This window comes from Tympanuchus pallidicinctus, unplaced genomic scaffold (genome assembly GCF_026119805.1).
Source record: "Tympanuchus pallidicinctus isolate F22 unplaced genomic scaffold, pur_lepc_1.0 scaffold23, whole genome shotgun sequence".
NCBI classification, from domain to species: Eukaryota; Metazoa; Chordata; class Aves; order Galliformes; family Phasianidae; genus Tympanuchus; species Tympanuchus pallidicinctus.
In genome coordinates, this window is record NW_026294740.1 from 10,831,556 (window position 1) to 10,845,589 (window position 14,034).

The 14,034-nt window shown below is 56.4% G+C and overlaps 3 protein-coding genes across 13 annotated transcripts in view; 2 read left to right on the top strand and 1 right to left on the bottom strand.

Annotated features, from left to right (window-relative positions):
- The window catches only part of LOC128082957 (mutS protein homolog 4-like), a 42,304-nt gene extending 39,919 nt beyond the window's left edge, over nucleotides 1–2,385 (top strand). For all 9 annotated transcript variants that reach the window (XM_052687678.1, XM_052687677.1, XM_052687675.1 and 6 more), the window contains exons 19-20: nucleotides 1,467–1,555; nucleotides 1,895–2,385. In XM_052687678.1, the coding sequence (XP_052543638.1) occupies nucleotides 1,467–1,555; nucleotides 1,895–2,080 (275 nt within the window). In that variant the 3' untranslated portion in view covers nucleotides 2,081–2,385. The remainder of the gene's footprint in view (nucleotides 1–1,466; nucleotides 1,556–1,894) is intronic.
- A 3,008-nt stretch (nucleotides 2,386–5,393) lies between these two features.
- Nucleotides 5,394–9,518, top strand: SGF29 (SAGA complex associated factor 29). Of its 2 annotated transcripts, XM_052687683.1 has the most exons (10): nucleotides 5,394–5,513; nucleotides 5,804–5,879; nucleotides 6,078–6,150; nucleotides 6,265–6,329; nucleotides 6,949–7,078; nucleotides 7,533–7,679; nucleotides 7,934–7,969; nucleotides 8,379–8,541; nucleotides 8,631–8,762; nucleotides 9,286–9,518. In XM_052687683.1, exons 1-9 carry the CDS (start codon nucleotides 5,397–5,399, stop codon nucleotides 8,745–8,747), a joined length of 924 nt encoding a protein of 307 aa, XP_052543643.1. In that variant the 5' UTR covers nucleotides 5,394–5,396; the 3' UTR covers nucleotides 8,748–8,762; nucleotides 9,286–9,518. The 2 variants fall into 2 exon arrangements, with proteins under 2 accessions (XP_052543643.1, XP_052543645.1); XM_052687685.1 differs by lacking the exon at nucleotides 7,533–7,679.
- LOC128082959 (structure-specific endonuclease subunit SLX1-like) lies at nucleotides 9,472–11,427 on the bottom strand. 2 transcript variants are annotated; one of them, XM_052687687.1, is made up of 6 exons: nucleotides 11,193–11,427; nucleotides 11,050–11,101; nucleotides 10,463–10,699; nucleotides 9,833–9,954; nucleotides 9,681–9,765; nucleotides 9,472–9,587 (listed from the first exon to the last, which is right to left on the bottom strand). In XM_052687687.1, the coding sequence occupies exons 1-6, from the start codon at nucleotides 11,348–11,350 to the stop codon at nucleotides 9,537–9,539; spliced, it is 705 nt and encodes a 234-aa protein (XP_052543647.1). In that variant the 5' UTR covers nucleotides 11,351–11,427; the 3' UTR covers nucleotides 9,472–9,536. The 2 variants fall into 2 exon arrangements, with proteins under 2 accessions (XP_052543647.1, XP_052543646.1); XM_052687686.1 differs by having other exon boundaries at nucleotides 10,463–10,777.
- Between the last annotated feature and the right edge of the window lie 2,607 nt (nucleotides 11,428–14,034).

The following is a 14,034-nucleotide window of genomic DNA, read 5'->3' on the forward strand; positions in this document are numbered from 1 at the left end:
GTAGAGTGTGCAGATTAAAGGAGTATGAGTCACTGAGCCATGTGTGACAGTAAAGTATAACTGCATGTTTTAAAGAAGTGTGGAAATCCATATTTCTGAATGCAAGATTCTGTAGCTGAATCTGTGATTTAGATGGGATTTAATAGTTGCACATGATTACTGCAAGTCAGTGGTGACTGAAAACTACAAATTAGTCCTGTCTGGCTTGAGTTGATGAGACTTAAGATGCCTCTTTATCAGAATTTCAGGTGTAAGTTTCTCTGTCGTTAGCAGAACAAGGTCTGTTTCAAATGCTGCAACCCTAACTCAGAAATACCATGTTTCTGGAGTCCCCTGTTCAAAAAAGACAGGAATAGACAGGGATCTCCTAGGAGTCCAGTGAAGGGTGACAGAGGTGATGAAGGGCCTGGAGTGTTGCCTATACAAGGAAAGGCTGAGAGGCCTAGGGTGTCTTCAGTCTGGAGAAGAGAAGGCTGAGAGAGGATCTCGTAACTGTTTATAGATACCCAGACTGTGGGAGTAAAGCAGATAGGGACGTAGTCTTTTCAGTGGTGTGCAGCAATAGAATAAGGGGCAACAAGCAGAAAATGGAACACAGTTGCATGCAAACACAAGGAAGAGCTTCTTCACTGTTAAAGTGCCTGCACACTGCAGCAGGCTGCCCACAGAGGTCATGCAGTCTCCTTCTCTAGAGGCATTCAGGCCTGTCTGGATGCCTACCTGTGTGACTTGCTGTAGGGAACCTGCTTTAGTGGGGGATTGGACTTGATGAGCTCTAGAGCTCCCTTCCAAGCCCTGTGAGCAGCAGACCTTTGGTAGATCTCCTGCTGACACAGGAGTGCTGCCTCACTGTCCTGACTTTGTCTTAATTGAGCAGCGTTGTATTTAATAATTAAAAAAAAAAGTGCAGGGGCTTTTCTTGACCATTTCTAACGGTACATTGTTGGAACTTCTCCTGAAGCACAGAATTTCCTCTGCGCAGCCAGAGTCACAGACAGCAGTTAAAAAAATCAAGACATCGTGCTAGGGCAGGAGATCTTTTCATGTATTTTTTTACCCTGAGTATCTGCAGCTTTGCAGCTGGCAAGGAGCAGAAGTCGGAAAATGACGCCTGCGTCCCCTGGGTCCCACAGCCGGGGCTGAGTGCATTTAGCACTACCTGAACGTGAAAGAAGCAGACAAAGCTGTTGATGACTGCTGTGCCGTTTTCCCTTCATCCTTCGGAGCATCTGATCCTGCCCTCTTAGTGCCAGCCCTAACTTCTGTGGAAGTGTATTTCAGGGGCCACATTGTAACAAAGTAGACATTTTATTCAGTAACTCTTACAACAGTTTTGGTGGAAAAAGAGACAGAAAGATTACATCAAAATAACTTTTTAGATGAATGTGAGCTGATTGTAGAATAAATAATGTGGAGGGTAGAATAAAACGTTATCCTGAATCCTGGTTTGTGTTTCCTTTGTTTAGGATTAAAAGCTGCAGAAGTTTCCTCTCTACCACCATCCATAATTCTGGATGCAAAGGCAATCACAAACCATGTTGCTAAACAAATTTTGGTACGTAGCAGTCGTTTATAAATGTATACTACTGCAATTATCAGTTTTTGTAGAGCTCTGCTTTATTTTAAATATTTCTGAAAGATTATAGCATAAGACTGCATAGGCTTTTATGATGACAGATGTCATCAAGAAAGTAACATTTTGATTTGTGAAATTAATGGGTAAGAGATGTTTGCTACGGGCCTGTGGGGTTCAGGAGTGCTGGCTGTAATGTTGGTGTGCCAACCAAGAATCAGCAGGTCAGAAGTAGCGTGCAAAAAGCCTGTAGTGCTTCTGTTTTAATAATAGCAAGTTATTAATTTCCTGCTTAAAGTGTGCGTGTGCTTTTAAGAACAGCACAGACAGAAAACCACTCCGGAGATGATGAAGCACAGAGCTGTGTACCACCTGGCAATGAGGTTGGTTCAGACTGCTAGAAATTCGCGATTGGATTCGGAGAGTTTGCAAGTGTATTTGAAAGGCTTGAGGAGAAAGTATGCAGCCAGTTGTCCTGCGCCGGAACGGAGCGATGAGCAGCACTGACCCGTAACAGCACTGTTGAAAGAAGTTCTGGCTGCAAGATGACTTCATTAGTTTCCATAATATTTGAAAACACTGTTTTTCATGTATTTACAACTTAATTTTAGTTGAGATTATATCCATTAGTAAAAGAAACTGTTTCTTCTTTCACCAGAAAGGAGATCATTTACTTCCTATGTAAAACAGCTCTTTTCTTCTGGTAGTGAACATATTCCATCCCTTTCGTTGCTTTACAGACAAAATGTGGGTCGCTGATCGTTGGTGCGTCAGATGTGGTGTTACGCTGCTGAATAAAAAGCAGTCTGGAACAGATGGTCCACTTGTCTTACACAGGCGGGCTCCGTGTGCAGCGTTGGATATTCGTCCACAGACGCTGCTGTTTCCTACTCACAGAGGGCTCTGGCTCTCTACATCTCACGTTCAATCCAGCAGCAGGCAGTCCTGCAGAGGGGCAGCAGCCCACCTGTCAGGGGGTCCTGGGCCCTGTGGCGCGGCGCTCCTCTGCCTCTCCTGGGGCACCAGCTGTGCCGCTGCTGCTGTGTGCTGCAGGAGGTTTGCAGAGCGGTGCCACTGCAGGGGCAGCACGAGGGCTGGCGATGGGAGGAGCAGCGTTCGGCAGCAGCAGCTCTCCAGAAGTGATGCGTGTGTGTGCAGAGCTGCAGGGCTGTCCCTTCTCACTGCTCAGCAGAGCGGCGCTGCGCTGCCTGTGCTCTCTGGTCCTTCGGGCAGCAATGAGTGCCTGCAGTGAAGGAAGAAGCGGCGTCTCTTCTCCGGTCACTGCACTGAGTCTGCCTGTGCCTACATGCAGGAGTCTTACAGGGAGTAACACGTGCACAGAAACGTGGAAGCAGCCTCTTTTTTCTCTAAGCGCTCTGTTTCATGAATCCATGGTCTGTTCTTCCAGTAGTAGTGCAGGATCAGGTAGCAATGGCTTCATTTGCACTAAGCACTCGAGGTCTGGGGTGCCCGCTTGCAGCCCACAGCGTTCTTCCTCTGTTCGCTCTGCACCTCACTGCATTCTTGGCCCCAGTCGAGCCCTGCGAACGGACCGTCTCGGCTCCCTGCTGCCCCCGTGGCGCGCACTGGACTCAGCACAGTGACACGTGTTCACCCCAGCGCCGTGCGTGCTTGTGCTGCAGGGCAGGCTGGTGCTTCCTGCGGGCTGCAGTCTGGTTCTGGGGTGCTTCTCCACGTGCCGGGTGACATGAAACAGTCTGGAAATGGACTGCTGCCTTGGGGGAAAGAACGATGCTTTGTCTTGTGCCTCAACCCATGACTGTCCAGTCTTCTGGCTTGCCTGGACCATATTGAATGCACAGGAGTTGCCTTGGGCTGGATACATAATATGTATGAGCAACAGAACATTGTTAATGTATTTTTTAGCATTCCTTGATAGGCGTTGAATTTGGCAGCATGTTTCTGCATATAATGTCTTTTCAAGTTGTATTCTTTGAAAAACAACACGGCTTCCTTGCAAATTAAGCATAGTGCCGCAGTACCTGATCTCATACTCGATCTGGTGGTTGGAACCTGATCCAATCTGCCTGTGGCAGAGGGGTTGGAACTTGATCCTGAAGGTCCCTTCCAACCCAGGACATCCTGTGATTATTTGTCAGCACTGCTCTCTGCTCTCCTGGTGTCTTGGGGCCAGGCAGGCCAGGCTGCTCTGTGTGGCAGAGCTGCCACCGAGATGACATGGCAGCAGGGGGTGTGAGCCACAGCGCAAGCTGAGCTGGGCCACATGTGGCCTGCAGGTTGGCTGTGCATGACTTAGCCTTACGTGCAGCAATGGAAAACTCCATTTCCTGTGATGCTCCAGAACTCAGCTTTGCTGACCGACTGGCTGCTGTATTCCCGGAGGTCAGAGCAGCGCACACATCCACCCATACATCACTGTGTGTAACGGCACCAGAGTGCTCACGGAGGTTCTCAGTGCACCCTAGAGTGCCCTGGAGTGGCCCAGGGAGCTCAGAGATCGGTCTGGTATGGCCCTGAGTATGCCGAGGGCTACTTGGGCTACAGTGGAGTGCACGGAATAGCCTTTAGGGCACTCTAGAGGACACGGAGAAGTTTGGGGTGTATTGTAGGGTTGCCTTGCGTCCACTTCAACATCATTGGAAGCTGTAGAGCACACTAGGCAGACACAGACAAGCTTTGGGAGTCCATTTGTGTGCCTTAGAATACAACGGAGTCTTCTTTGTTAAGGCCTCCAAGAATGACATTCCTTTACCTGACTCACACTGTTTCATCCTGATCTGATTAGGTTAGGCTCATTTGATTTTTGCAAAGCACCTTTAATCACCTTGCAAGATCACCATCATTACAAATAGAATCACACATACATTTTCAGCAATCTGAGATTTATTTTTGGCTTTTTTTTTTTAATGCAAAAAAGGCATTTATAAAAAAACCTCATTAAAAATAACCAGAGGCTGAGACAATGTCAATACAGTCTTGTGCTTTCTGCTAACGTGCCTTCACTCTATTACCGTTAAATTTGCCTGGTGTAGTTGGAATTTGGTGCATGACTATTTAAATAAATGCAACTGACGCTAATAAAAAAAATGCAACATAACTTCGGTCATTGTTTCCACATACATTCATAAGCAATTAACACAGGCTTCCTGGCTTTGCAGATTTTTTCCTTTCTTGTTTTCTTCCCTCTTCCAACTTTGCGTTCACCTGAAGTCAAAAGAATGAAGCAACAGCGCCGAGCCCCGTCAGCCCGATCGCCGAAGCCGTTTCCTGGGTCTCTGCTGCCACCGCGTGGCCAAAGCGCGCGACTGCACCGAGGGCGGACGACTCTCGGGGATCGGCGGGGGAGGCGGCTTTCTGGAACGGTGAGGATCAGAGCAGCTCTGGGAGCACACCGGGCGAGTCCTTCCTCTAATCGTGCTGCGCCGTCAATCCGCCAACGCCCGTCATTATAGGGAGTCCCAAAATGCCGATAGCGGGACCGGTGCACGCACAGGGCCGTGTCGGGGCTGGCACGTGGTACTACCGGGTCCACAATGCCACGCGCGTAGTGCAGCGCAGCACTGGCGCATGCGTAGTTCTCGTTCTCTCTCATTCTCTCAGGAATGGCGCATGCGTACTACTAGAGCTTGCAATTGCGCATGCGATTACTGCCTCTGGAATCGCGCATGCGTTCAACTTCCCCTGCAGTGGTGCATGCGTAATGCTGGACCGGCGCACGTAGGACCTGGCACATGCGCAGTGCTAGCCCCGGGATGGCGCATGCGCAGTGAACCATCAAGCATGGCACATGCGTACTAGTCTCCAGAATTACGCATGCGTAGTGCTGTGTCGAGACTGGCGCATGCGTAGAACTCCGTGCGGACGCTGCGTTGTGGCCGCCGTCATGGCGCTGGTGTCGGCGGACTCGCGCATCGCCGAGCTGCTGGCCGAGCTGCAGCGGCTGCTGGGGCACACGCAGGTGTGGAGGCGCGGGCGCACGGAGGGTCTGAGCCGCTTTGCTGCCTCCCGCGAAGTGTCCGCCTGGCTCCGGGGGCGGGCTGAGGCTCTGGCCGTTTGGGTTTGCGTTTCGTCGCGTGGCTTTAGGGCTGCGCTGATGGGTGCGGGGCCGGCGCTGCGGACGCGGAGGCGGAGTCGCGGAGCGGGAGTTTGCGCTGTGGATGCGGTGACTGGGGGGGGCGGGCGCCGGGCTGGGGGTCCGGGCGTGGGGGCTGTGCGGGCAGCCCCCGCCGCCAGCCTGCCGCCTTACAGGAGGAGCGCTCCCGCAGCGAGCACAACCTGATCAACATCCAGAAAACGCACGAGAGGATGCAGACCGAGAACAAGAGTGAGAGCGGCGCGGGGCGGAGCGGGTGGCGCCGGGAACCGGAAGGGCGCTGCGGGGCGGGGCTGCGAGGAGAGGCGGGCTTCTGGGGAGGGAGCGGGGTGATGCGGAGAGGGCGGGGCCGTGGGAAGGGGGCGGGGTTGGGTGAAAGGAGCGCGGCCGCGGCAGCGCGGCTCAGGCCGTTCTTACGTTCCCCTCCAGTCTCGCCGTACTACCGCACCAAGCTGCGCGGGCTGTACACCACCGCCAAGGCGGACGCTGAGGCTGAGTGCAAGTAGGGCAGCCCCGCATCCCCACATCCCTACACCCCCACACCCCGCACCCCAACATCCCTACGCGCTGCCCCGTGCCCCCCATGAGTGGCAGCTGCCCTGATGGCCCTCTGCAGCATCCTTCGCAAGGCGCTGGACAAGATTGCCGAGATCAAGTCCCTGCTGGAGGAGCGCCGCATCGGTACGAGCCTCCGTTGTGCGGCTGTGTCCCGGACCCCGTGTGTCCCTGGCCCCTGCTCGTCCTGTACATTCCCTGTGCGCAGCCAACCCAAACTTTCTCTGTGTGTCTCCCCAAACTCTGCTTGTTTTCACCCTAATTCTCCCCGCACATATTCAGATCCTTTTGTATTTTTTCTGTATTACTTCGCATTTTAAAAGTTCCTGTATGCACCTCCTGATACTATGGTATTTTGTATTACTTTTTTTTTTCCTATTTTTGAGTTAGTTGAAACCCCCAAATTCCCTCAAACTGTTCCTGCTCTTCCAAACTCTGCTAAATTCCCCCAAATGTCCCTAGGCGCTGCAGTTCCTTCCCACATCTGTTGTGTGTGTTTCTGTTTTTCTTTCTTTCCCCCAGCTTTTCCAATGTGAGCTCGGACCCCAGTTTTCTCAGCTTTCACCCCAAATTCCTCTCAAATTCTCTTAGTATGTTCTGTTGCATCCTGTCACACCACGCTCTGTTTTTCTGTTTTTACGCCCCAAATCCCTGGCATTGCTCCCAAATCTTCCCCTGCACACCCCACCCCCTCCCCAACTGACCCCCAGTCTTGGTGTCACCGTGTCCCCCCACTGTGCCACAGCCGCCAAGATTGCAGGGATCTACAGCGACGCAGAGCCGCCGCGCAAGACGATGCGCCGGGGCGTGCTGATGACACTGCTGCAGCAGTCGGCCATGACGCTGCCGCTCTGGATCGGCAAGCCAGGCGACAAGTAGGTCCTCCCCGACCCCACAGTGCACCCCTCCCCACAGGTTGCCCTGAACTCCCAGACCCACACCGCACCCCGCCCTCCACTGTGCCCTGAGCCCCCAGTTGCACACCACATCCTAACCCCATCCGCTGCTTCTGGACCCCGACTCCAAAGCATAGCCCTAACCCTACACGTGACATCCAGACGCAGCAAATCCCACCCCCTGCCCTACACCATAGGCCTCCAGCTGCCTCCAGCCCCATCCTGGGAAACTCAACCTGCCCAGACCCCACTCTGACCATGCCCTTGCCCTCTCTCCCCTTGCACCCCATCAAACCCCAAGTCAAGGTCTGTTCCCTGACCCCTGTCCTGGATTGCCAGCTCCCCCCTGACTGCACTGCAGAACCCCAAATCCCATCCCAGCTTCACCCCTCCCCCTAACTCCCACCTGCCAACCCGCAACCCCCAACCCCAGGCCGCCCCCGCTGTGCGGTGCCATGCCGGCAGCCGGGGACTACGTGGCCAAGCCTGGGGACAAAGTGGCGGCACGCGTCAAGGCGGTGGATGGCGACGAGCAGTGGATCCTGGCTGAGGTGGTCAGCTACAGCCATGCTGCCAACAAGTGTGTGGAGGGGGCGAGGGGGTGGGAGGTGGGGAGGGAAAGGGGCAGGGTTGTGGGGGGTGGTGGAAAGGGGTGAGGAGGCGGTTTGGGCATTCTGGGGGGGGAATGGGGCATGGCGTGGGGCAGTGTTGGGGCATTTGGGGGCACTGCAGCCACTGCTCCTTGTAGGGCTGTGGGGTGCTCTGGGGTCACAGCACTTCCCCACATTTTGCTGTGGTTTAATCCTTTTTCCTTTTTTCTTTCCCCCTTCCCAGGTATGAGGTGGACGACATCGATGAGGAGGGCAAAGAGTGAGCACCCCCACCCCTCAACTGTACCCCCAGCCCCACAAACTGCCCCCACATCCTCGCAGCCCCCACCCCCCTCCCAAAACCCTCCCCTATTCCTCCAACTCCCTCATCACTCCCTAACTCTCCCCAGCTCCCCCCAAACTCCCACCTCAAACCCCTCAAAACAACCCAACTCCCCACAAACCCCCTTCCCACGCCCCCATGCTCCCAGCTCCCCACAAACCTCTTCTAGTTCTTACCAAACCTTCCCAAATCCTCTCCACACACCTCCCCAAAGCCCTCTAGCTCTCCCAAACTCCCTCTGCACAACCACCATACCACAAAACTCTCCTCAGACCCCCAAACCTGCTCTCCAGACCCCTCATCCGCCCCCAACCCTCACTCATTGCTCCTCCCCACCATCCCGCAGGAGGCACACGCTCAGCCGGCGCCGCGTGATCCCTCTGCCACAGTGGAAGGCAAACCCTGAGACCGACCCTGAAGCGCTGTTCCAGCGTGAGCAGCTGGTGCTGGCGCTGTACCCGCAGACCACCTGCTTCTACCGCGCCCTCATCCACGCACCGCCGCAGCGGGTACGGCCCCAGTGTGCCCTGCAGATCGGCCCTGCCCTGGGCCCAGCACTCGCTCATTACTGCTGCTGTTTTTCACCCCACACGTGCAGCCACAGGACGACTACTCAGTGTTGTTCGAGGACACGTCGTATGCTGACGGTTACTCGCCGCCACTGAACGTGGCGCAGCGCTACGTTGTCGCCTGCAAGGAGACCAAGAAGAAGTGACCCTCGCAGTTTGGGGTACTTTGGGGATTTGGGGCCATTCTGGGGATTTTTGGCGGTCTGTGGGTCTGTGAGGGTTATGTCGAGTTCAGATGCTATAGGTTGTGCTGTTTTTGGTGTGAATTTGGGGCGTTTTGGGTATTTGCTGTCATGGGTGAGGGGTTGTATGGACCCCATAGTGGCACTACGAGGGCCCTAAAATCACAACATTCCACCCCAAAACACACCCCATAGTGCTGTAAAGGACCAAGAACTCACCCCGTTGTGCCCCACAGCAATCCACAAGGAACCCAAACTCACTGCATAGGCCCCAAAGTGTCCACCATGAACCCAAACTCACCCTAATGGGCCCCAGAGTGAACCATAGGGATCCCAGGGACGCTGGACCCACCCCATAGGGCCTCAGAGTGAGCTTCAGACCCCTAAAGTGTCCATCAGGGACCCCAGACCCACCACTAAGGACCACAGAGTGACCCACAGGACCCCAGACACACTCTACATGAGTCCATAGCATCCCTCAAGGATCCCCCTTGGCCTGCAGGACCTGGAAATGTTCACTGGAAGATTGCAACGTCCCTCTAGTTGACCCCAAAACACCACGAAGAGCTCAAAGCGACCGACCCTGTGGGCCCCAAAGTGACCTTAATGACCTCAGATCCATCCGAACGGCCCTCATCCGTCCCCAGGACCCCATTCCCTTCCAGGATCCAAAAGAATGATGCTGGGAGCGGTTCCACCTGTTGCTTTATTGTGAATAAATTAAGTTAGAAAGCCGCTGAGGGGGAGGTGGCTTCACTCCGGTTCCGCCCGCTGGCCCTGCAGCAGCTCATCCGTCCAATGGCCCTGTGGGAGCAGAGGTCAGCGGGTGGGCTCAAAGACGGGATGGCGTGCTCAGGGCAGCGGGGCTGCGGTCAGAGGCCGGTGGGAGGGACTTACCAAGGTAGGGTCTCCTAGCGCTGCCCACTCATCGTCGCCATCCCCGCAGCCAATCAGCTCTCCCCACAGCACCTCCTGCTGGCAGCTGGGGGTGGGGCTTAGCGCTGATCACACTCAATTGGCCCCGCCTTCCCTAAGCCCCACCCACTCACCTGGGGCAGGTCCCACCCAGCGGCAGCAGTTCCTTCGGCTCCGCCCCCAGGAAGTGTGGGGCAAGGCAGCGGGCGTGGCAGCGGGCGGGGCAGGGGGGGCGGGGACAGCGGAGAGTGCGGCCCTGGGGGTGGAGCCGCATCGAGGAGGCGGGGTCACACCAGGCCACGCCCCTTTGTAATGCACCGCTTCAGAATTCCTCTGAGTGTCCCAAATGGAGTTGAAAGGCCCAGGAACTCGGCAGGATGACCCTGAAGCAACCATGGGGACCCAGACCCGCCCCCCCCGGGACACCAGGTCCATCCCATGGGCACCAGGCTGACCCTTGACATCCCCGCGGGGCCTCAGAACCCCAGTGTAGAGGCCGGTCATCAAAAATAATGACTGCGCAATATCGCACCTGGACCTCAGAGCCCATAGCGTGACCCCAAATCACCTGTTTCAAAGCCCCCCGACCCCTCGGAATGACCTCAATGTGCCACAGGGGCCCTGAGCGCCACAGACGTGCCTCACAGCAGAGCAGCGTGACACAGGGGAGACCCCAAAATACCGCATAACGAACCGCTATTTCCTTCGACCGACCCCCAAAATGCCTCCAAACGACCCCAGAGATTCCAAGCCCCCAGCCTTACCTCGCAGGGCTCCAAACACAGCGTGCACGCAGGGGGCGTGGCCAAAGTGGTCGCGGGCCGCTTCCTGGGGCGTGGCTTTGGCCCTCCCGGGTCCATTTCCATAACGACGTGGGGGGGCGGGGCCGGGTGGAGGGCGGGGCCTGGTTGAGGGCGGAGCCAGCGCAGGCGCAGTGGGAGGCGGCGCCAGGGCGGGGCCCAGAGCAGGCGGGGCAGCATACGAAGAGCGAAAGCGATTGGCTGCTCACCGGGAAGGGGGCGGGGCTTAGCATCGTGGAGGCGGCGGGAAGCGGCGGGGTGCTGCCACGCCCACTCGAACTGCACGGAAGGCGCGGCTCAACGAAACAGCGCGGGAGCGCAGGCAGCGCGATGGGGGAGGAGCGGGGCTCAGGGGAGGTGGGACAGCGCTGGTTGGGCGGGGCTAAGGGAGAGGGGCTTGTGGCGCAGCAGATGGGGCTCAGATAACGCGCGGCGCATAGAAAGAGATCCGCCTAATGTGCGAACGGGACCGGGGGAGCAGCGGGGCTTCTCGAGAGCGAGGCGCTGCTCGGAGGTCTGTGGGGGTGTGGCCGAAGGGGGACGTGTCCTACCCGGAGCGCCGCTACGTCGGACGGAAAGCCGTGCACGTAGAGCTCCATCCGCCTGCGGGGAGAGAGCGGCCCTGACGTGACGCCCGCCACCCCCCGAATCGCCCGCACTTCCGGCCCTGGACCCCCGCCTTTCGGTTACCCACCACGGCCCGCGGCCGCTCGTGCGCCGCGCCCCACCCTTCTGTCGCCCCGCGTTGTGCTGCCGCAGTCGCCGCCAAGGGTCGTGCGTGAATCCTACATAGGTGCGGGGCCGGCCGCGGGGGCCGGGGGCGCTCAGGAGGTACACAGCACGCAGCGGCATGGCACGAGAGAGAGCGGCAAATCCGGCGCCGCGGCCCAACCGATTTCCGGTCCCCACGCACTCTCTTCCGCTCTATTCCATTCACCTCTGCTCCCGTCCAATTGCTTTCTTGTTAATTTACACAATTCCGGTCCTGTCCTGTTACTTCCCTGACGGTGCACTTCCGCCACGCTACCCATAATCCCTCGCAGCCCACGGAAGTGCTCGTCCCGGAAATTCCCTCCTGCTCCCGTTCTCATGACTGGTGCCTTGCTAATGCGGCGCTTCCGCCTCGCTACCCACAAAACTCCAGGGCTGCTGAGATGTTCCTCCCCATTTATCCCGCCTCTTCCGACTCTGCTCCGGTCTCCGATTGGTCAAGTGGCCCCGGATGGGCGGAAGCGGTGCCATAGTTGAGCCGGAGCGGGGAAGTCGGCGGGGAGCGGGGTCCTGAATATGTCGCACATTCGGATGGGATGCGACTCCAAATCGCTCCCTTTAGCCGGGCCCCAAGCACTAAGTCCACCCTCCCGCCCCACATCTCTCCTGAATCCCAGACCTAAATCCGGCGATGGTTGTGGGTTCAGAATCCGGATGTGGGGTGTAGGTTTGTGATGTGGATCCCGGATTCCTGTTGTGAGGCTCGGGGTATGGGGTCTAGATGTGGGGTTTGGGACCTGGATTTGGGCTCTGAGGGAAGGTTTGCGGATGAGATGTGGGACTTGGGACTAGGTGGGGGGCAGATATGTGTGGGGTCGGGGCTGAGGTTTGCCCCGAAATAGCGTGGGGAGGGTCGGAGCATCTAATGGGGGGAGGTCCGGGCGACTCCGTGTGCCTCACTCCCCCCGCCCCCCATCAGCTCTGCGCTCTCGAAGCCCCGCCCCTTCACTGTTCCCCCCTCCCCAGACCCCCCCTGCGCTGGCGGTTCCCGCAATGCGCCCAATTAATATGGCCCCAATTAGTACATGCCCCAGTTTATACATCCCCGCTCATCCTCACCGATGAATTCCCCCCATTACTCCCCATTAAATCTTCATCCGTGCCCCGCTGAATAAACACCCAATTCATCGCCCGTTTATCCCCATTAATACCTTATTAACCCTCCTTGTTCCCCATTATTTTCTCTATAATTATTCCTCCTAAAAACTCTTCCACTAATTAACCCTGCACTCGTTATGTACCTATTAATACTCTCTTAATTACTGCTCCCCATCACTCCCCCACTAAAGGGTGTGTAATTAATGAGTTACTTCATTACTACCCCCCCTTAGTGACCCCACTCACCTCCCCTTGAGTTCCTGCACTGATGACCACCTATCCCCCCCCACTAATGAGCGCCTAATTATCTTGCTGCTAATTACCCAGACCAGAGCTCACCCCACAACACACCACAGTTACTTCACCAGTAGTGGAGGGGGGGTGGGCAGCAGCTTCACCTCTATCATTAATGATCTAATTAATTGCTGCTCTTCATGACAACCAACAAATTGTGCCCCTCCCATCATGATAGGAACCATAGGGATACCACCATTGAGACTCCCCCTAGGGACTGCCACATAGGGACCCCCATAGAACCCCCAGAATGCACCCATAGCAGTGTGCAGAGCAGGGGGCATGCAGGGACATCCATAACAGGACCCATAGCAGCCTGTAGGGATACACAGTGATACCCATAGCTCCCTGTAGGGATACATAGCAAGACCCAGAACAAGACCAGTAGAGACCAAGGAACCTCATAGTGCTCCCTAGAGACCCATAGCAAGACCCAGAGCACCCCACAGAGCCCCATCTGTTACCCTCAGCCTCCCTACCTGAATGTAGGGTGGGGGTTACACTGCAGCAGTCAGCATCACTGCATCCCCCCATGAGGTCCCAGGAGGCAGTGGAAGAGGTGGGGGTGCTGTGGGGGGAGGTACAGCCCTGGAGAGGTGGGCCTCATGCCCCTAAGTGAGGTAGAGTGACCCCAAGGTCACTCTAGGTCCCAACTCAGCCCCCCCAGCCCCATAGAATCCTTCCCACTCCAACAGAATCCTCCACACCTCCCCTACTCTACACCTGCTCCAGGCCCTGCTGCAGCTCCAGTTCCTGCTCTTCCTCCCTCTCATCACACTCAGCTCTATGCTCCTGTGTGGGAGGGACAGTGATCCCCAGCTCCACAGCTAAGGTCAGCACTAAGCCCTCTTCACTGCCCCACAAAACTGCTTCACAGGGTGGGAGTGAACACCATGAGAAGCAGTAGGGCTCAGTGCACGGACACGGGACAGCCAGGCCAGGCCGTGGGGCAGGAGAATGAAAGCAGTGAGCACCGGGTGGTAGGGGTGGCACCATCTAGATGTGGAACAGAATTGGGGGGAAGGGCAGCGGGGGGGGGGGGGGTAATTGTGGGGCAGGGGTGGGAGATCTGATCAGTGGGGCTAGGAGCCATGGGGGAGGTTAATGAGAGAGGTCCATGAGATCAGCAAGGCAGGGGGCTGTGGGGCAGCAGGGATAGAGAGCATTGGGGGGCTTTATCTGGTAGTGGCGCTGCAGCTCTGCACTGTGGGTCTGTCCTGAGGTAAAGTTAAGGTACAGGATGGAGACCTCCTGCCTGGAGAGATGAGGGGTCCATGTGGGGCGCAGGTGTATTCCCATTCTAGGGTTCTCTTTGGGGGTTGTGAGGCATAGAGGAGTCCTGGGGTGTTCCTCCACCTGACTTGGTGGCCACC

What these genes read in the sequence shown, in the direction of transcription:
- SGF29 (XM_052687683.1), top strand. Translation starts at nt 5,397, where the DNA reads ATGCGTAGAACTCCGTGCGGACGCTGCGTTGTGGCCGCCGTCATGGCG. An exon ending in GGCTGCTGGGGCACACGCAG is followed by an intron (nt 5,514 to 5,803) that starts GTGTGGAGGCGC and finishes GCCGCCTTACAG; the next exon opens with GAGGAGCGCTCCCGCAGCGA. An exon ending in TACAGCCATGCTGCCAACAA is followed by an intron (nt 7,680 to 7,933) that starts GTGTGTGGAGGG and finishes CCCCCTTCCCAG; the next exon opens with GTATGAGGTGGACGACATCG.
- LOC128082959 (XM_052687686.1), bottom strand. Translation starts at nt 11,350, where the DNA reads ATGCCGCTGCGTGCTGTGTACCTCCTGAGCGCCCCCGGCCCCCGCGGC. An exon ending in ACGAGCGGCCGCGGGCCGTG is followed by an intron (nt 11,102 to 11,192) that starts GTGGGTAACCGA and finishes CTCTCCCCGCAG; the next exon opens with GCGGATGGAGCTCTACGTGC. An exon ending in TGTGTTTGGAGCCCTGCGAG is followed by an intron (nt 9,955 to 10,462) that starts GTAAGGCTGGGG and finishes CTCCACCCCCAG; the next exon opens with GGCCGCACTCTCCGCTGTCC.